General features: G+C 37.9%; 1 protein-coding gene across 2 annotated transcripts in view; it reads left to right on the top strand.

Moving 5' to 3' along the window:
• Positions 1–299: 299 nt before the first annotated feature.
• The window catches only part of DBT (dihydrolipoamide branched chain transacylase E2), a 62,036-nt gene continuing 40,091 nt past the window's right edge, over positions 300–22,244 (top strand). Inside the window, exons 1-5 of one of the 2 annotated variants that reach the window (XM_069090531.1) lie at positions 304–442; positions 13,889–13,972; positions 15,113–15,236; positions 18,268–18,343; positions 20,128–20,309. In XM_069090531.1, the coding sequence (XP_068946632.1) occupies positions 15,134–15,236; positions 18,268–18,343; positions 20,128–20,309 (361 nt within the window). In that variant the 5' untranslated portion in view covers positions 304–442; positions 13,889–13,972; positions 15,113–15,133. Of the gene's footprint in view, positions 443–13,888; positions 13,973–15,112; positions 15,237–18,267; positions 18,344–20,127; positions 20,310–22,244 lie in introns of both variants that reach the window. The other variant, XM_069090530.1, reaches the window with a different exon arrangement.

Below are 22,244 nucleotides of genomic sequence, written 5' to 3' on the forward strand. Positions count from 1 at the left end.
CTGTAAACTTTTGCCTCTTTCTGTATCCCCAGCGAATAGCATAGTGCCCAGAGCATAAAAGTAGCTTAAAATATAAAATAAATGCTTATTGAGTAACTGGCTGCCTTGGCACACATAGACACAGACACACACCCCTAGAGATGGGGTCGAGGAATGAAACGTTCCTCACCTAGATAGCCCTGTGGTGACCAATCTCTCCCTCATCATCCCCCCGCCTCCCAGTGTTTACCCCAGGCCCCACCCTAGCGTTCCTATTGGTCGCTTCAGGGGAGGCTTGCGCTCCCTCTCCTGATTGGCTGTCCAGGGGGAGGCTCGTTTCCTCGCCCCATCCTAAGGTGCCGCTTGCAGGCGGCTCCCGGCGTGGGGAAGCAGGGGCTGTTTCCGGGCTAAGATGGCGGCAGCGAGGGTCCTGAGGAGCTGGAGTCGGAGCGCCCGGCATCTGGTAAGGCTGGAGGGACCTACGGACGCGCGCGGATGCGGCCCCCGGGTGTGCCGGGCCCAGAGCGTGGGTTTATCCTCTCGCGAGTTGGGTGAGGGGTCGCTGCGAATCTTGGGGAGGGGGTGACTAAAGAGAGAGAAACCCCAGCTGGGGACCAGGGACAGGGAGCCCCGGGGAGGGGACGAGCGGCGCTCTCGGCCTGGACCCCGGTGCCCTCCGGCTGCGTACCGCTGGTCAGCCGGTCCTAGTCCTCCTTAGTGACATGACCTCCCCCGCGGGTCCTGTCACTCCCTGCTCGGCCTCGGCACCCCGCATCCTCCTTCCTTGGCATCCCTTGCCTGTCACCTGCGTTCGCGGGATCGATGGCCCGATCTCCCGGGCCCGGAGCCCGGCAAAACCGGCGGGGCAGCCCTAGTTCTTCCCTCTGCGGTAGCCTCCGCTGCCTCCCCGACCCCTTCTCCCACCCTCCCTGCCCCGCGTGGATCTGCCTGTGTCGGGTCCCCGGCTACGTGCTCTCCCATCCCACAGTCCAGAAGCGGGAGGGAGGATGGCGAGACTGGGGCCGCTAATGCTTCTTGTCTTTGCCTGCGGTGAGCAGAGATGTGCAGAACTGAGTGTGAGAAGCGCTCACGAGAGCCGGACCCACTCAGGTATCTGTGTTACTTGTATGGTGGTAATTTTCCTGACACCCCTCCCCCCATTCCCCACATTAACTTGAATTTGTTTATTTTTCACATATTCTTTATATACAGTGTGTCCCAAAGTCTCGGTGCGGTTTTAAGTTTTGGGGACAGCCCGTACTTTTGTGTGTTCTTAGAATAAGTCGTTTCAGTTCCCACTTGTGCACATCCTGTCTCTGGAACTTCGAGACCTCTCTGTGTTATAGGCAACTCTCCAAAACAGTTTTGTGTTTTTTTTAAAAAAGAACTTAAAAAAACGAAACAAAACAACTTATAAACTAAAAAAATAACCGTATTTCAATATAACTGGGTTCCATTGTAATCCTATGTCTTTTATGCATTTAAAAACATTTTTCTGAGGAGTCCAAAGGGGTGCATGACACACAAAAAAAAAGGTTATAAATCTCAGGTCTGGCAAGTTGTGAGGGTTTCTGACTGAATTGGTGAAGGGAGTTTCCTCATCTGGTAATTTCTTATAGCAGTTAAATCTCAAGTCCTGTCCCTATTCCTATTCTTTATGTGTATGTACGTGTTATTTCTCCTTATGAAACCATGAGGGCAATCATTTCAGCTGTCTAGACCTTGGTTTCTTCCTGCATAAAAGGAGAGAGTTTTGTTTAGGTAAAGGACTCAACCTTTTTTGTGTCATGAAACTTTTGACAGTTTGATGACTTTTCAGAATAATGTGTGTGAATGCATAAAATAATATAGATAGAGTTACAAAGGAAATCAGTTATATAGAAATGCAGTTATAAAAATATACGTATTTTAAAAACAAACTCTCTGAAATTATGTATTCCACATGTAAGCCAGATAATAAGGAGTAATAATAATAGCTAACATTTATTTACTATGTGCCAGACACTGTGCTGAAAGCTCATTTATCTTATTTATTACCTTTTTACCTTATTATCTCATACTACCTTATGATAATATAATTTTGAAATGAGCATATGTATTGCACTGTTCTCTGTTTTTTTTTTTAAGTTGGTTGGGCTTCAATCTTGACAGAGCTATTTAATTTATGATTTTGTATTTCTAGTGCCTGGCACATATTTTGATTTATCTTCCTATATTATCTACTTTCCTTTTGTCCTTCTTACAAGCATTGCCAGTGTTTTTTTTTTTTTTAAAAACTACTGTATCTCCATCTATAGGTCTTTAAGACTAAATTGTAGAAAAGATGTTTATGTGCATTGGTAGGTGTTTCTTTATCCTCGAATGACTTATTCTGGTGAATTTACAGATTCAACTCCTATCCCTGTTTTTATCTCCCACTGTAGTGTATTATTACTGAAATTAGCAAAACTAAAAGAACTCTTAAGTAAATTAGAATTTAAACTATTTTTTTCTAATAGAAATTAGCATACTAGCACAGAATTTATATCCTGAGAATTCATATTTAGTTATACTCAGGCCATTTTGGATTGTTTATATTAACAAAAGAACAAAAAATAATGGTCACAGGTATTGAAACCCATGAATCATCCCCAAATCAAAATTCCATCTCTGTGAATCCTGCTAGGAATCGGAGTTATGTGGAGACTATTTTACTTTGATTGCATTTTGGTGAATATTTTGCTAAATAGGAAAGCCTTACCGAAGCAGTGGTCAACCTTGGGTTTGAAAGCTTACTCCCTAAAATGTTTAGGATTATAGAATTTTAATTTAAGCAGAAAGAGGCTTTAAAAATCACATAGCCCAGCCCTCATTGGAGGAAATTGAGGCCCAAATCACTGTTAGTGAATGGCAGAACCAGAACTAGAAGAATGGAGGTCTTTTGAACTTCTGCAAGGATCTACTACACTAACCCACCTCTCAGGGGATTTTAATGACTTCCTCAGACTGAAAAACTATTTTTTGCAGTAATGTACATATTTGAAGCTTAGCACAAATTTCACTACCTTTGATAGGCCTTTTTAATTGACACAGCTATTAGTGTCCCACATCCCATTTACTCTGTGTCCTTTTTGTATGTATCTACTCTCTATTGCTGAACATGTCATATCCCCCAGTAGAATGTCAGCTTTTTGAAAGCAAAAACTCTTCACTTGTTTGTACCCCTGGTGGGTGATGTTATACGTGTATGTATTTGGGATTTACATTTGCTCTTATTTTTCCATTTTTAGCACTGACTCTGTACCATGTTTTGTCAGGCATATTGAGAAGGCAATGCTGAACTGCCATCTGTAGAGTGTTGAAAAGTTTGAAAAATGCTTTAACCTACATTCTGCCATCTGAACCTCACAATAATCATATGAGAGTAGATACTGCCATTTTAAAGATGAGAAAACAGAGGCTAACAAAGGTTAAGTGATCTTTCCAACTGTATAGACATCAGAAGAGTGATTCAAATCCAGTCTTCCTGACAGCATTGTGTGGTATGTTGCTTGTCACAGGTTTGATGTGTGAATGTTGAACAAGGCTCTGTTGTGGTCCCTTTTCTCTATACTATTTTACTTGGCTTTACTTGGTGATTTTATCACTTCTCATGGATTTAATTACCATTTTTATGCTGCTGATTCTCCAATCTACTTATTTACCTGGTTACCCAACCTCTCTGCTGACCATCAGACTAACATCTCCCACTGCCTACTGGACATCTCCCAAGGATAGAGACAAATTATACTTGTTTAAAAAAACAACAGAAATAAGAATTTCATAAGTGAAATTTTATGTTTTCAGAATTTCAGATTTTGATTCAAGTTGTTGCATACACTTAGTTGAGGTAGCTATGTGGCAAGAACTTGGAGTCATGAGTTCAAATCCTACCTCAGTCTAAGAAGCAAGCATCTTTTAATTTCATGACTGCATTTGCCTTCTACAGTGATCTTTGAGCCCAAGAATATGAAACGGACACACTGCTTCCATTTTTTTCTCCCTCTATTTGCCAGGAAGTGATGGGACCAGTTAACAAGATCTTAGTTTTGTTTTTTTTTTTTTCCCCCATAAATTTATTTAGTTTTAGTTTTCAACATTCACCTTATAAGATTTTGAGTTCCAAATTTTCTCCCCATCTTTCCCCTCCCCCGCACACCAAGATGGCATGTAATTTGATATAGGCTCTACATATATATTCATATTAAACCTATTTTCACATTAGTCAATTGTAAAGAAGAATTAGAATCCAAGGGAGAAACCATGAGAAAGAAGAAATTAAAAAAAAAAAAGAGAGAGAGAGCAAATAATATGCTTTGATCTGTATTCGACTCCATAGTTCTTTTTCTGGATGTGGACAGCATTTTCTATCATGAGTCTTTTGAAGTTGTCTTAGAATCCTTGCATTGCTAAGAAGAGATAAGTCTATTAAAGTTAGTAATTGCACAATTTGACTGTTACTGTATACAATGTTCTCCTGGTTCTGCTCATTTCACTCAGCATCAGTTCAGGCAAGTTTTTCCAGGTTTTTCTGAAGTCCACCTGCTCACCATTTCTTACAGTTCTTACTTGTTCAACCATTCCCCAATTGATGGGCATGCCCTCAATGTCCAGTTGTTGGCCACCACAAAAAGAGTTGTTGTAAATGTTTTTGTACAAGTGAGATCTTTTCCCATTTGTATGATCTCTTTGGGACATAGACTCAGAAGTGGTATTGCTAGGTCAAAGGGTATGCACATTTTTATATTGGGCGTAGTTCCAAATTGCTTTCCAGAAAGGTTGGATCAGTTCACAACTCCACCAGCAATGTATTGGCATTCCAATTTTCCCACATCTTCTCCAGCACTTATTATTTTCCTGTTTTGTCATCTTAGCCAATCTAAACATTGTGATAGGGTACTTTGGAGTTGTGTAGATTTGCATTTCTCTAATCAATAATGAATTAGAGCATTTTTTCATATGACTATAGATAGCTGTAATTTCTTCATCTGAAAACTACCTGTTCATATCCTTTGATCATTTATCACTTGGAGAATGACTTGTATTCTTATAAATTTGACTCAGTTCTTTATATATTTTAGAAATGAGGCTTTTATCAGACATTGATTATAAAAATTCTTTCCCAGTTTTCTGTTTCACTTCTAATTTTGGTTGCATTGGCTTTTTTGCAAAAACCTTTCAATTTAATGTGATCAAAATTATACATTTTGCATTTCATAATGTTCTCTATCTCTTGTTTGGGCATAAATTCTTCCCTTATCCATAACTCTAACAGGTAAACTATTCCTTGCTCTCCCAGTTTGCTTATTATCAGCTGTTATATCTAATTCATGTACCCATTTTGATTTTATTTTGGTATATGGTATAAGACATTGGTCTATGCCTAGTTTCTGCCATACTGTTTTCCAGTTTTCCTGGCAGTTTTTGTCAAATAATGAGTTCTTATCCCAGAAACTAGAGTCTTTGGGTTTATCAAACAGTAGAATCCTATAGTCATTGACTATTGTGTTTCGTGTACCTAACCTTTTCTACTGATCGACCACTTTCTTTCTTAGCCAGTACTAAGTGGTTTTGATGATTGTTGCTTTATAATACAATTTAAGATCTGGTATCACTAGGCCACCTTCCTTTGCATTTCTTTTCATTAATTCCCTTAATATTCTTGACCTTTTATTCTTTCAGATGAATTTTGTTATTATTTTTTCTAGCTCTATAATATAATTTTTGGTAGTTTGGTTGGTATGGCACAATCTTAGTTTTTTTTTTATGTTAAGCTGTCAAGCCAATTTAAACTCTCTTCTTTCACCCTAATCAAGAGACTTCTTAATCCTTCTTCACTTTCTGCCATCAGAGTGATATTGTCTGCATTATCTGAGGTTGTTGATGTTTCTCTCAGCAAGTTTAATTCTGACTTTTGATTCATTTAGCCTGGAATTTCACATGCATATGGCATTTCACTCTGCATATAAATTATATAAAGAAAGTGACACTTTCTAGCCTTGATGTACTTCTTTTTCCAATCTTAAATCAATCTGTTGTTCTGTGTTAGTTCTAAGTGTTGGTTCTTGGACTGCATATTGGTTTCTCAAGAGACAAGATGATCTGGTACTCCCATTTCTTTGAGGACATGCCATATTTTGTTGTGATCCACACAATCAAAGACTTTGGTGTAGTCAGTGAAACAGAAATAAATGTTTTTTCTGGAATTCCCTTTATTTCTCTATAATCCAGTGAAAGTTGACAATTTGGTCTCTAGTTTCTCTGCCTCTTTGAAAACCAGCCTGCGCTTTTCATAATTCTTGGTTCACATATTGCAGAGTCTTAAGTATAACCTTTCTAGCATATGAAAAGAGTACAGTTATTCTGTAATTTGAACATTCCTTGGCATTGCCCTTCCTTAGGATTGGGACATAAACTGATCTTTTCCAATTCAATGGCCACTGTTAAGTTTTCTAAATTTGCTGACATATTGAGTGCAACACTTTAATAGCATAAGCTTTTAGGATTTTTTTTTCAGGTTAAGTTTGGCCTTTATATTTTTTAAGTTAAATTTTATGTTTATTTTTAGTTTACATCATCCATTTCCACAAGATTGTGAGTTACAAATTTTCTTCCCATCTTTCCCCTACCCACCACCCCAAAACAGTGATCCCACGGTATACCCCCTCCCCCAATTTGCTCTTTCCTATATCCTTCCCCATACCCCCTCTGACTTTCCAGTAGGGCAAGATGGATCTCCATACCCCAGTACCTGTATATCTTATTTCCCAGTTGCATGTAAAAAAATGATATATTTTTTTAAACATTTGATTTTAAAACTTTGAATTCCAGATTCTTTCCCTTCTTCCCTCATCACCCACCCTTACTGGGAAGATAAGCAATTCAATATAGGTTGTACATGTGTAGCTACATAAAACATTTCCATATTGGATATGTTGTGAAAGACTGACTATATTTCCCTCCATTCTATCCCGCCTCCCACTTGTTCTATTCTGTACTTTGATCCTGTCCCTTTTCAAAAGTGTGTGCTTCTAACTACCCTCCACCCCAAGCTGCCCTCCCCTCCATTATCCCCCCTTTCATCCCCTTCCCCTACTACTTGCCCCCTACTCTCCTGTAGGGTGAGATACCCTATTTAGTGTATATGTCATTCCCTCCCTAAGCCAAATTCAGAGAGAGTAAGGTTGACTGATTCCCTTTTGCCTTCCTGTTCTTCCCCTCCATTGTAACAGTTTTCCCTTACCTCTTCAGTATGAGAAAATTTACCCCATTCTGTCTCTCTTTATCTCCTCTCATTATATTCCTCTCTCATCTCTCAATTTCACCTTTTAAGTATCATCTCTTCCTATTCAATTGGTCCTGTGCCTTCTGTCTATGTATACCTGTACACATATATACACACACTCACATATGTATTCATATGCCCATATACCCTCCTATATAGACATTTATATGTATATATACACCCACACCCACACACATATATATTCCCTTCACCTATCCTTCTACTGTTCTGCTGAGAAAACTTTCATAAATTACAATGATCATTTTTCATTGTAGAAATATAAATAGTTCAACTTTGATAAGTTTCTTATAATTTCTTTTCCCTGTTTACCTTCTCATGTTTCTCTTGCTTCTTGTATCTGAGTGTCAAATTTTCTATTCAACTCTGGTTTTTCCATCAAGAATGTTTGAAAGTCCGTTCCACTGAATGACCATATTTTCCCCTGAAACATGATACTCAGTTTTGTTGGGTAGGTGATTCTTGGTTTTAATCCCAGCTCCTTTGACCTCCAGAATATCATATTCCAAGCCCTTTGATTCCTGAGTGTAGATGCTGCCAGATCCTGGGTTATCCTGATTGTGTTTCCACAATATTCAAATTGTTTCTTCTTGGCTGCTTGTAATATTTTCTCCTTGATCTGGAAACTCCAGAACATGGCTATAATATTCCTAGGAGTTTTCTTTTTGGGATCTTTTTCAAGAGGTGATCGGTGAATTCTTTCAACCTCTATTTTGCCCTCTGGTTCTAAAACATCAGGGCAGTTTTCCTTGAGAATTTCTTGAAGGATGATTTCTAGGTTCTTTTTTTGATCATGGCTTTCCAGTAGTCTAATATTTTTTAAATTATCTCTCCTGAATCTATTTTCCAGGTCAGTGGTTTTTCCAATGAGGTATTTCACATTGCCTTCTATTCTTTCATTTGTTTGGATCTGTTTAATAGTATCTTGATTTCTCATAAAGTCACTAATTTCCATTTGCTCCAATATAATTCTGAAGGAATTATTCTCTTCAGTGAGCTTTTGAGATTCTTTTTCCATCTGGCAATTTGGCTTTTTAAGGCATTCTTCTCCTCATTGGCTTTTTGAGCCTATTTTGCCATTTGAGTTAGTCTGTTTTTAAGGTGTTATTTTCTTCAGTCATGTTATTGACTCTCTTTTCATGATTTTCTTGCCTCATTCTCATTTCTCTTCCCAATTTTTCCTCCACTTCTCTTATTTGGTTTTCAAAATCTTTCTTAAGCTCCTCTATGGACTGTAACCAATTCATATTTTTCTTGGAAGGTTTTGGTGCAGGACTTCTGACTTCATTGACTTCCTCCTGTTCCATGCTTTGATCCTTTTTGTCCCCCCAAAAAGGAGTCCAAAGTTAGATTGCTGTGCTTGCTTTGTTTTCTTTGCTTGCTCATGTTGCCACTCAATTATTTGACTTTTGAGCTTTTTGCCACAGCAGAACTCTGCTTCCAGAGAGGAGAGCTTTGTCCCAAATGGTTGGGGTTTTTGCAGCTGCCGGAGCTATTAGTTGGGTGCCCTCTCTGAAGCCTCCACAGCCTCTGACACCTGGTTATGCATCCCAAGACCTCGACCCTAGACAGCTATCCAGATCCAAGAAGGTTAAAGCAAGAGCGATTCCCCTCAGAATGGTCACTTGGTCCCCCTACAATCTGCAAGCCAGGAGCTCTGAAGCAGCCACTTGGTGGCGGCTCCGCAGCTGCTGCACCTCAGCTGCTTCTCCCTCTGGGGGCAGAGGCCAGACAGCACTCTCAATCCTCTTGTTCCTAAAGTCCACACTGACCTTTTACTTTGCCTTTGGCATTTATGTGTTGATAATTCTAGGAACCTGCACAGCTGCTGGTGATCCATTCTCCCAAAGTCCCTCCAGCTGTGGCTTGTTGGGGCCGCCTTGAACTCTGTGGGTGCATGGGTGGCCAGGCTTTTCTCCCAGCGGGCTGTGATGACACTTTCTGTTGGCCTGCCAAGCTGCCTTCAGTGGGGATTTGTTTCTCTCTGTCACTTTATGGGTTCTGTAGCTTTAAAGTTTGTTTAGAGTCATATTTTATAGGTTTTTGAGGTGGTTATGGGGGGAGTTCAGGGAGTTTTCCTGCTTCTGTGCTGCCATCTTGGCTCTGCCTCAGCTTTTAGGATTTTAAGTAGCTCAGCTGGAATTCTGTCACCTCCACTAGGGCTTATTGTTAGCAGTTCTTCCTAAGGTTCACTTGAGTTCATTCTCTAGGCTCTGACTCTAGATCAGTAACCACACCATTATAATTATTGGATATTGATAATGTTAAGATCTTTTTTGTATAGTTCTTTTGTGTAGTCTTGCCACTTTTTTTTTTTAAAGCAATTGGGGTTAAGTAACTTGCTCAAGGTTACACGGCCAATTATTTCTGGGTGTGGTGCTAAGTGTCTGAGCCTGGATTCAATCCCAAGGTCATCCTGACACTGGGGCCCATGCTCTTACTCGCTGTGCTACCTGGCCACCCCTTGCCACTTCTTCTTAATCTCTTCTGCTTCTGTTAAGTCCATACCATTTTTGTCTTTTATCGTACCCATTTTTGCATGAAAAATTCTCATGATATCTCTGATTTTCTTGAAGAGATCTGGTATTTCCCATTCTCTTGTTTTCTTCTATATCTTTGCATTGCTCATTTAAGAAAACCTTCTTATCTCTCCTGGCCATTCTCTGGAATTCTTCATTCAACTGGATGTATCTTTCCTCTTCTTTACCTTTCACTTTCCTTCTTTCCTCAGCTATTTGTAAAGCCTGATCAGACAGCCATTTTGCTTTCTTGTTCTTCTTTTTCTTTGGAATGTTTTTTGTTGCTGCCTTCTGTACAACATTGGAAACCACTGTTCATAGTTCTTTAAGGCACTCTGTCTTCCAGTTATAACCCCTTAAATCTATTCATTACCTCTACCTTATATTCATAAGGGATATTAATTTAGGTCATATATATATACATATATATGATCTAATATTTTCCCCTACTTTCTTCAATATACATCTGAATTTTGTGATAAGATGTTCATGCTCTGAGCCACAGTAAGCCCTAGGTCTTGTTTTAATTGACTGTATAGAACTTCTTAATATTTGGCTGCAAAGTATGTAATCATTCTTATTTCTATATTGACCATCTGGTGATGTCCATGTGTAGAGTTGCCTTTTGGGTTATTGAAAGAGGGTGTCATGACCAGTGGGGCTATCTGGACAAAACTCTATTAGTCTTTGCCTTGCTACATTTTGTACTGCAAGACCAAACTTCCCTGTTATTCTGGTTATCTTTTGATTTCCTACTTTGGCATTCCAATCCCCTATGATGAATGTGACCTCCTTTTTTTTTTTGGTGTCTTTTTTTTTTAGAAAATGCTTCAGGTCTTCATAGCACTGATCACCTTTTCCCTCTTCAGCTTCAGTGGTTGGAGCACAAACTTGTATTACTGAGATGTTGAACAGTTTGCCTTACATTCAAACAGATACCCTTCTGTCATTTTTGAGATTTTGAGATTTTACCCCTGTTCTGCTTTTCTCACCCTTTTATTGACCATGAAGCATACTAATTTTATTGCCCACAAGGAATTCTTGTCCACAGTAGCCTGTGTAGCGATTGTCTGAATTAAATTCACCCATTCCCATCCATTTAAGGTCATTGACACAAGATGTTGATGTTTAATCTTTCCATCTCCTGACTATATCCAGCTTATTATTTATTTATTATTAAGTTCGTAGATCTTACATTCAAGGTTCCTGTGCAGTATTGATCTTTACAGCTTTAAACTTTCCTTTGGTCATCAGATGTATTTTCAGCTAAGCTTCCTTTTGACTTTGGCCCGGCCACTTCTTTAGTATTGGAGTTATTTGTAGTTGTTCTTTGCTAATCCCCAGTAGTGTATTGGACACTTTATGACATGAGGGGCTCATCTTCCAATGTCATCTCTTTTATCATTTTAATACTGTCCATGGGGTTTTCTTGGCAAAGATACTGGAATAGTTTGACATTTCCTTCTCTGGTGGATCACCTTTTGTCAGAACTCTCCCCTATGCCTTGTCCATCTTGGGTAACCTTGCATGGCATAGCTCATGGTTTTACTGAGCTACACAAGCCCCTCTGACACAAAATGGCAGTGATGATGCAGGGGGTGTTGCAAACCTTTAGGGGCTATATAAATACTAATGGCAACTAGGTGGCGCAGTGGATAGAGTGCTGGACCTGGGGTCAAGAATACTCATTTTCTTGAGTTCAAATCTGGCCTTAGACACTTAATATTTACTATCCGTGTAACCCTGGGTAAGTCACTTAGTCCTGTTTGACTCAGTTTCCTCATTTAATAAACATTAAATGCTTATTTAAACATTTAAAATGAACTGGAGAAAGAAATGACAAACTACTCCAGTATCTTTGCCAAGAAAAGCCCAGATGGAGTCACATAGAGTTAGATATGATTGAAACGATTAAACAACAAAAAATGTTAGCTATTATTATCTAGGCTTACTTATTTCTTTAAATTTTACATATTGTTCTTTCTTCTGGTATCCTGAATCCTCCCAAGTCCATGAGAGAAACTAATCCAGCTTTATTGGGGATGGGGACAACACAGGATAGTAAGGAAAATGAGTATTGGAGTAGAGAGAACCTTGTGAACCATGAGAAGAGAGATCAATAGAAAAGCATTAAAAGACAAATTATAGCACTTAAGACTTTGTAATTCCTTTTTTCTTATATTTAGCCTCATTTTGTTGACCTTACAAAAAAATAAGAATTTTTCTTGCCAACAAGCATTTATTATAAGTGCCTACTATGTGCCTGGCTCTGTGGTTTTCCAAAGAAGACAGAGTGGGCATCATAAAATAGCTCTCTTCCTAGTCCAACAGGTGATATAAGAGACCCAAGAGTTTTGACCATGTTTTTGTCTATGTATCTGCCATTGTTATTTTAATTAGTATATATCTGCCGTTGTTGTTTTAATTTATATTTTTCTGTTTACATACTTCCCAGTGTCTTGATAATGAAACATAAGTATAATTTTATAAGTATTATGGTGAATTTTGCATTCCACGATATAATGAAAAAACCTTCAGGAATATTCATAAAGAAAAATTGCCTTTAAAACATGACATCCTGGGGTGGCCAGGTAGCACAGCGAGTAAGAGCACAGGCCCCAGTGTCAGGATGACCTGGGGATCGAATACAGGCTCAGACACTTAGCACCCACCTAGAAACACCTGGCCGTGTAACCTTGAGCAAGTTACTTAACCCCAATTGCTTAAAACAAACAAACAAAAAAAAAAAAACAAAAACCCATGACATCCTCTCTGGGTTCACTCTTCCAACTTCCACTGCATTGGCAGGTTGGGTCCCCAGAGGGTGGCTGACTACTCTTTCCCTCAGGGAGTTAGGGATGGTGTTTTGTTGGGTACAAGCCCACAATAGTGTGGCACACAGCTTCCTCCTCAATTGATTATTCAGTTGATATCAGTTTAGTCAAAGTTACTTTGCTTCTTTAGTTAAGGGTGACATTTTCTTTGTCACATTCTCCCACTAGATCTGGAGCCTTGAGGTTGCCTTCCCTAAATATGTCTAATTTGTCCTAGGCCCCTAGTGCAAATGCTTACTGCCAGCCATTGCTGTTGCAGGGCAACACTAAGAATGCCTGCCAGTAGGAAGTTCAAATCTAATCTTTTGAACTTCACGAGGTCATCTTTTGGTAAAGAAGGGAAGGAATCAGAGATTCCCTCTCCACCCTCCTCAACAGTTCCTTTCAAGGGCTTGGCAGGAATTGCTCTATCCTGTGCTGGCCTGCTTTTGGAATATTGGACTCTGCAACTGGCTTACTGTTTTATGCAAGCCCCATGGGGTGTGACTGATTTTCTTCATCCAGCTGCAATCTAATTCCCATATAGCATTATCTCATTTTATGTAGTGACTTGAAGTATTTCATTCCTTCCAAACTGATTAAGAGCTTTTTTTGAACCTATTTTATCCCTTTGATTTGATTCAAAGGTATCTGAGTTATTCATACCAATTTTTCATGCCAATTTTATGCGTATTGGTTTTGTAACTTCAAATTTTACATATATTGATTTTGTAATGCAAAGGGGCATTGTCACCTGATAAAAGTATGAGCCATGGCGGGGGGGAGAATGTAGTATACACCCCTCTTACATTAAAGACAGGCTAGCCTGGTATAATGGAAAGAACACTGTCCTGGGAAGTAAGAGTCTGGGTTTTAGTCCTGACTCTGCTACTAATCAGCTGTCATAACCTGGATAAATTATTTAACCTTTCTTGGTTGTTGGCATCTCCTATTCTCTCCTCCCCCCTCATTACCTGTCATTGTCTTTGTATCTATTTTTGCATTATATGTGCATATTACTTCCTGAAGTAGAATATAAATAAATACCTAGTTTTGATTTTTGTCTTTATATCCTGAGTGTCTAACATAGTGACTAGACTAGTAGGTGCTTAATAAATACTTGTTCATTAATTTTATTATCTACAATAAAAGCCTCCATTAGACTTAGATAATCTCTTAAGGTCCTTCCACCCTTAAAACTCAGTGATTCTACTCAAATGTCATGATTAAGTAATTGTTATAACTTTGAATTACAGCAAGAAAATCTATCAGGATAACAATAAAACATTTTAACCAAGTCATAGGCCTCATGATGTAATCACCTGCTTGGATCCAGTCAGGCAAGTCAACCTTTTTGAGGCTCAACTTCCTCTTATGTAAATGGGATAATAATGTTTGTAGTACTTATATCACAGAGTTTTGATGATCAAGTAAGATAATGTAAATGAAATGGTTTGCAAACCTGAAAGCATTGTATAAATGTAAGCTACTATAATTATTGTTTTTAGAACTGAAAGAGACCTTAGAGATTATCTAGTCCAATTTCATGTAGTTCTTTTAAGTTCTGATAATTCATTTTTTTCATTCATTACATTGAATCTTAACTTTTTTTTTTATAAGCAATCGGGGTTAAATAATTTGCTCAAGGTTACACGGCCAGTTATTTCTGGGTGTGGTACTGAGTATCAGAGGCCGGATTTGATCCAGGTCATCCCGATAGTGGAGCCAGTGCTCTTACTCACTGAGCCACCTGGCCGCCCCTAAGCAGTTGGGGTTAAGTAACTTGCTCAAGGTTACACGGCCAGGTGTTTCTGGGTGGAATCTTAACATTTCTTACTAATTTTGTATCATATAGGACATATTATAAAAATATACTATATATGCATATATACTATATATGTACTATATAAAAATGTACTATACTAAAAAATTGTGATTAAGTAAGGAAATAAATTTAATTGTAAGAAAGAAACTACTAAATAGGACACATAAATCTCTTCATCAGACTGAGTTTAAAAACACATTATTGTAAATATTTCTGCTTTTGTTGATTTCATAAAGATTTTTAAAAATACAGTGAAATGATTAGGTGAAATGGTGTTACGGGGAGGGAGGAATTAGGAACACCATTTTAAGTGGGTAATTCACCAAATGATCTTTTGTAGTGTTGTTTGGTTATGGTGTAGTAATAATAATTATAAAATTATGTTGGTTGGGGCAGTATTACATGCTTATATAGAAATCCTTATGAAAATAAACTAATATGAATGAAATTAGCTATTGCTAAGTGATTTAAAAAAACTTACAGCACAGGTTGGGTGGTTTTTATTGTTATATTGCTACACATTCAAATTCTTTATGTAACTAACTAGTTTTTAATATCTATTTTAATTTAAAATAAACTTAACACTAAAATATTTGATAAGAAGCTATCAGTATAATTTTTACAAAAATTTAACTTTTTCTTTTTATTCCTCTAGAGTTGTGTTCATCATATTCAAATGTGCAGTAGTGTTCATGTTGTGAAGCCAAAATATACATGTCTCTTGGGTTATTCTTCTTTCAAGTTTAGTCATCCACATCGATTATTGAGGACATCTAGTAGTAAGTATGGACTTTAGCAGGAAGCATTTAATATATATGAGTGTTTTGTATCACATGTGATTATTTTCCCCCTTGCACTTCAGAGTACTTTAAAGAATCTGGGAAGTAATTACATAGGATTTATGAGAGTAAGTAAAAGAATTTATTCCACTTTTCCTTTATCTGTATTTCATTTGTTCTAATATTGGGGGTTGGTTGCCTTCACATGAACCTGCTATACTCTGACCTTCTTCCACTCTGAGAATCAAATAGAATTGTGAGATGGCTATCTCATATTTACTGTGTAATTTGTAGAAAAGGGAGAATCTGCATCTGAGGGAAGGCACTAGCAGTGAAAGAATGGTAAAATGCCTCTTTAGTCATTGTTCTTTATGCGTTACCATTCAACTAGTTCCAAATTCACCTAATTACTGTCATTTATAAAATACTTTTCCATCTTTTCTATAAGAATGCCATGAGAGACTTCATCAAGTACTTTGCTAAAATCTATATAAATTACATCTTTAGTATTCTTTGGTTCCCGCTTCTGACTTTCCATACTTCTTTCTCTGCTATTTCCAGTATCTCCTCATCCTGGAGGCTGCCTTCACCATAGTGATCTAACAGCCTCCTCACCCTGGAAGATACCTCTAATAGTCTATAGTCCCTTTCTTTTGTTTGATTTTTTTCTCCCAAAATCTCCATTTTTAATCTTTTGTCTAGAGGAGTTCTCAAAACTACAATGACTGGGCTTAGTACAAATTTACATAACAAAGTCTCTGGTCCGCACTTACTGCCCCAAGACCGACTTCTTATTCCTCCCTAATTGCTTTACTATCTCACTCTGAGTATTTGTTTGATACTTTTCTTGTCTTTCTTTGATCTTCCCCGACATCCTCCCCCCTCTCAGTTGAAGACCATGTCCACTGAGCTTCTAAGGTGATTTTTCGCAGGTGCATGTCTGAATATCTCACCTCTCTTCTCACTGAGTGCCACGGGCTTCCTTTTACTTCCAAGATCCAATATAACGTTTTCTCAGTCATTTCAATCTCTTTTACAACCTGACTTTTCTTCCTTTCCATTCTTACACTTCACATACTCTCTGGTCTAGCAGCCTTGGCCTACTTGTTGCAGTTTTGACTAGCATTGCACCTTCTGTAGGAGACCTTTCCTGGTGCCCCTACTGCCTGTGTCTTTCCCTGTCAGATTGCCTTCCATCTCTTCTGTATTTACCTTGTATGTACAGTACATAATTATTCACATATTAACTCCTCCATTACAGTGTGAGCTCTTTGAGGGCAAGGTCTGTTTTCTGCCTTTCTTTGTATCATAGAACTTAGTACATAGTAAGGAAGCATATAGTAAATGCTTAATAAATGCTATTGGACTGACTGTCTAATTCAATTTTGGTGCTGTCAAGAGAGAGTTTCTAGGACCAGGAATGTGTTAGTCTTGGTATATTGTTTCCTGTTCAGACTATCTCTGGTATATTGTGTTTAGTTTTAGGAATCTGAGTTTAAAGGATTCCCGTGGTCTGAGAAGTAGAGCACACTCATGGTTGGTTGGTTTGTATAGGTTTTATTTAAAGATACACTTGGATAGAAGTTAACTGTCTTAAAGTGAGCAGCAGCAGCAGCTGCTCTTCATGGCACTCCTTTCCTGCATGATGATTATTCTGGGGACACAACAGTTAGCAGGGAACATTCTTCAAACCAATCAAAACTACTGTCAGAGCTAAGGAACCTGTCTCCTGGGGAGACTCTCCGTAAACTAATTTCTGCCTTAAATAACCAATTAAATAACCTATTATATAAAGATGTTCTTTGAGCTTGACCCATTGCAGATGGTATTTTTTTTGTACAGTTTTCTCCACTCTAAGGACAAATACTGAGCAAGGTTCTGGGCTTCAGTGATACATAGTCTGGGTGGAACTGCCATATTTCCTGGTCTTCTGCAACATGATGAGTTGGAGAGCATGGTGTGCTTTTCCGATTGGTATAGTAGGAGGAATAGCTAAAATACTGGGTAACAGAATGTTGAGGGCAAGGCTTAACCCAGGCCTATATAGTAATTCAGGCTTTGGATTTAAAATACACCGAGTCACTCATAGAGCATAAAAAATAATTTAAAAAATACTTTACTAATTGAAACATTAAAAGAATCTAATTCTAAGTTAAAGGGATACAAAATGCTGCTCTTATTTGTCCACCCCACCCCTGCCCCCAAGACTCTCAGGAGAGTTGTCCCACTTGCTCTCAGAGTTTGGGTGTATTCTCCGTAGCCAGTTCCGACTTGGCTAGGTCTTTTAATATTCAGGTGGCCAGGAACCAAACGGCTTCGCTGAGTCTAAAAGGACTACCAGTGTATACTACTAGAACTGCTGCCTTGATGTGTGAGATGCCAGGTGAGGTTCCTGAGGAGGCAAAGTAAATGAAAGCAAGGGGGCTGGAATGAAAGGGAAAGGGAAGAAAGGACTTTGGACCAAACGGATTGCCTGAATGAGAGGTAGGCCTCTCTGCTTCCTCATATCTACTTTGACAAAGCCCTGAAATTGGCACCAGACCAAATAACCATCAAGAAATCTAATAAGAAACTATAATAAGTGATATCTTCCAATCCAACTTGTATAAAAAAGCAACCAGAAGCAAGTTTCTTTAGATTCTTGCTATCAATTGGCACAATTTTCCCTTATCAAGTTACTCCTCTCTCAAGGCTTTTCATTATCTCCTTTATTTGACTATATGAAGACTATTAGTTGATTCATTAAACTATTAATTTGTTGGAAGGGCCTTCCATAGAAATAATACTATGTTTTGTCAGGACACATGGTTCTAATTGTTGTTTTGTCAACTTACTATGTACCTTTGAACAAATTATCAAAGCTTTTGACATGTGAAAAAAAACGTAATTCTTTCCCTTTCCAACCTTGTGGGATCTTTTGAGAATATAATCAGAAGTTAGAATTGAAAACATTCTGAAATCATTGAGGACAAATGGTGTTAATGTATTTATGTATGGGGTATACATTTATGATGGTTTCTTTTCTTTGAAGCTGTAAATGGACAAATCCTTCAGTTTAAACTCTCAGACATTGGGGAAGGGATTACAGAAGTGACAATTAAAGAATGGTAAGTTGACTATACCTTTTTCTTGAAAAATCTCAATACTTAGAAGATAATCATTTGAATAATCATAAACAGGGTTCATTTTTACATTGAATAATAATAATGATAGCTAACATTTATATATCGCTTACTGTATGCCAGGCACTATGCTAAGCACTTTACAGTTATCTCATTTAATCTTTACAATAACCCTGGAATTAGGTGCTATTCTTAACCCGTATTACACGTGAGGAAACTGAAGCAACCAGATTACATGACTTTGCTCAGGGTCACACAACTAGTAAGCGTCTGAGGTCAAATTTGAATTCTGGTCTTCCTGACTCCAAGCCTGGTGCTCTGTGCCACTGAGCTGTCACATGTTATAGAGGAAATAGCTTTTTCAACTGTGAACATAAAGAACTAGTTCCAGCAATATGTTTTAGTTGTGTTCAACTTGTGACCCCATTTGGAGTTTTCCTGACAGAGATATTGGAGTAGTTTGCCACTTCCTTCTTCAGCTCATTTTACAGATGAGAAACTGAGGCAAACAGGATTAAGTGACTTGCCCAGGGTCACATAGGTAGGTAGTAAGTGTCTGAGACCAGATTTGAACTCAGAAAGCTAAGTCTTCCTGACTCCAGGCCTGGCACTATATCCATTGCACTGCCTAGCTGCCCCATCCAGCAATATACTTGGTAGCATAAAATAGCAATTTTACATAGATATTTGAAAACCTGACTATTGTGTTTGTCCTTTTTTTTTTTAACTTTCTTGAACATTTTCTTCTCTATATATTCCTTTTTACATGCTCTCAATCCCCAGAAGGTAGAAATGAACCGCTGAGTTCAGTGTCTAATAACAGTGTAACTATTTAGGTATTTTTGAATAAGCATTTATGAGGACCTAAGACTTGTATTCAAGCCTAATGTTTATAAATTTGATAGTAAAAAAGTTATTGAAGTCCGTGGTTTAGCCCATGCTGAAATGACAACTACTTTTGTTTTATCTTGTACCTGAAAGTTTGTTATAAAATTGTAACTAATCATCATGAAAGTTTTCTTTAGATGCAGAAATTTCCACTTAACTTAAATGTCATCTTTCCCCCTCTCCAAAACCCTCATTTAAAAAAATAAAGTAAAACAAAACCTACTTCCTCATACTCACCTCATTTGCTGAGGATGCCAAGTTATGGAAATAGCAAACATTTGAAAAACTGGATCACTCCTGCCTTCTCATGTTACCCCGCTGTCCTCATCTTTTTTAGTCTAGAAAGGTGAAAACTCAAAATGAGTAAAACTGGAGTGTGCAGAATTGGGAGGGGACTGGATAGGGAAGATGAGTTTGTTGAACAGATTCCAAAATTTTTAGTGAAGGGCAGCCTTTGAAAGTTCATAGACAGAAGTATAAAAGAAAGTACTACTTCGCATGTATATCTTGGAAGCCATTTTCTTAAGAGATCTTGGGATTAAAGGATTTAGAACTTGAAGACAACATGGAGGTTATCAACTCCAACCCATTCATTTTACACATGAGGAAACTGATACAGAACAGAAAATATTAGTTTTAAGAAATATTTAGATTAATTAATAGATACTTGGTTTAAGGTCAGTTAGGGCTGTTTGGGATATAACTAGGTTTCTTGGGTTGATGTGGACAGCATCCTCAGCAAATGAGCACAAAATAACTGTTCCCTCAGAGACGTAATACTAAGTGAGACAGCTTATCAATGTGACCTCATAGAGCATATATATTCTTAGAATGTTTTTGTATTTTAAATTGTTTGTGTAATTTTGTATTTTTCCTTTTAGGTATGTAAAAGAAGGAGATACTGTGTCTCAGTTTGATAGCATCTGTGAAGTGCAGAGTGATAAAGCTTCTGTCACCATCACTAGTCGCTATGATGGTATCATTAGAAAACTCTACTATGCTGTAGATCAGATTGCCCTTGTGGGGAAGCCATTGATAGACATAGAAACGGAAGCTTTAAAAGGTATTGTAAAGTGTGTTTGTCCATTTTGCTAAATGTATAACTGCTGTCTTTTTCAGTTGTCACAAGACCCCCAATTAATTTAATGGTTTTTAATGATGCTACACAAGTTTGTTTTTTTCAAATGTTGTTAAGGTTTTTGGTTGTATTTCACCTAGACAGAAAAAATGAAAAAGGGACTTCTGTTATATAGTTCATAAATTGATCAGTTAAGTTTGTGGTATGCCATGTCACCACTGCTCAGAAAAGCATGTGCCTGTATATTAGCTGGAGGTCAGATGTCCAGCAACTTTAAATGTCTCATCAGCTGGTCATGACTTTAATAGTCTCTTTCACAATTAAGCTAAAAAAAATGTGAGAAAACTTATAGGAAAGAGAGGGCATTTCTAGTTGTCAATGGCTCCTAAACTCTAGTTCAGTGCTTTATTTAACCCCTGTTCTGCTTAAGGCACCATGGTGTAAGTACTTGTGATTCATAGACCAAAACCAAACAGTCCCTGCCCCAAGAAAGTTAAGTCCCACTGGGGAGATATAACATGTATATAAGCAAGTCTCTAAAAGTCTACAGAAAGTAATTTCAGAAAGGAGAGAAATAAAGAAAAAAGAAGAGAACAGTAAACCAAAATAGAAGCAGTAGTCATGGAGATAGCAAACAGCAGACATTGTAGAAGAGTTAAATGATAAGAAAAAACCAATAAAGGAAAATGACAACAGCACTGCAGCCTGAGTGAGGTGAGGTGAGCTCCTTCCAGTTTAGGACTTCAGAGATCTCTTTGGGCGGTACTGCAGGTACAGCATCCAGAGATCGACTGGGAGTGAGAGGGGAATTTGGTTCATACTAATTTCAGTAACCTCTTAGGCCATCAATGTATTCAGGCACATCATATTCAGGGAGTGATAAGCTGAAGATTTTCCAACTAGTATAGTTCAGTGGTAACTAACATTCAGATAATGTAACTGCAGAACAAAGCTAACTGTATTGTACAAAGAAACCTATGATAGGAATTCCAGGGTTATAAAAGGCAAAAAAGCAGGAGGTGTAAGAAAATTGTGCTATTGTCGGGAATGAGAAAAAATGCTTAATAATTAAAAATAAAAATGTATCTTTAAAAAGAGGAATTGGGGATTTGTACAAAGCTTAAAAAGTAGAAGCATAGAAGAATTTTGAAGGGGGGGGGTTAATATATTGGTTTATTCCATTAAGAACATAACTTAATGCATGCTAGCTACTAAGCGTTAAGGACTGCAGAAACAAGGTCAGAAATAGTTATTTGTCTTTAAAGTATTGTCATTCCCTTTGTTCTCTTTACTTCACTCTGCATCAGTTCATATAAATCTTCCCACATTCCTCTTATACCATCATTTTCATCATTTCTCATAGCACAGTATTAATTCTATCACATTTGTATAGCCACTTTTCAATTTATGGGCATCCCCTCAGTTTCCATTTCTTTGCTATGACAAAAAGAGCTATAAGTAGTTTGTATATTTTTAGTTTGTTTTATCTAGGATTAACCTCTCCCTTAATCTACCCTCCTTCCAAATCCCTTTTCTCCTTTTCAAGTTTCCCTCTTATTTCCATATTGAGTGAAATGTATTTCTCTACCCTACTCTATGTACCTGTGTGTGTTCTTTTTTAACCAATACAGGTGAAATTGATTCCCCCAAGACTTTCTCTTTGTTAGAATAGACTTTTCTATTTGCACACCCTGATTATGTGAGATAATTTCCCCTAACCTCTTCTCTTTTCTCCCTTAGTGTATTACTCTCCCCTTCCCTTTCCATTGTTATTTTTTTTTTTTTGCTATTTGGAGGGCAATTGGGGTTAAGTGACTTGCCCAAGGTCACTGTAGCAGCAAGCACCCCAAGCGTCCTCAGGGTTTGCAGCTACCACAGGTTCTTGGATCTGCTTTGTTAAAGGAAAGCAACTCAAAATGG

The sequence above is a fragment of the Petaurus breviceps genome, unplaced genomic scaffold (genome assembly GCF_028583685.1).
Source record: "Petaurus breviceps papuanus isolate PSGF00001 unplaced genomic scaffold, PetGlider_PUasm1.0 186, whole genome shotgun sequence".
In the NCBI taxonomy this organism is placed as follows: Eukaryota; Metazoa; Chordata; class Mammalia; order Diprotodontia; family Petauridae; genus Petaurus; species Petaurus breviceps.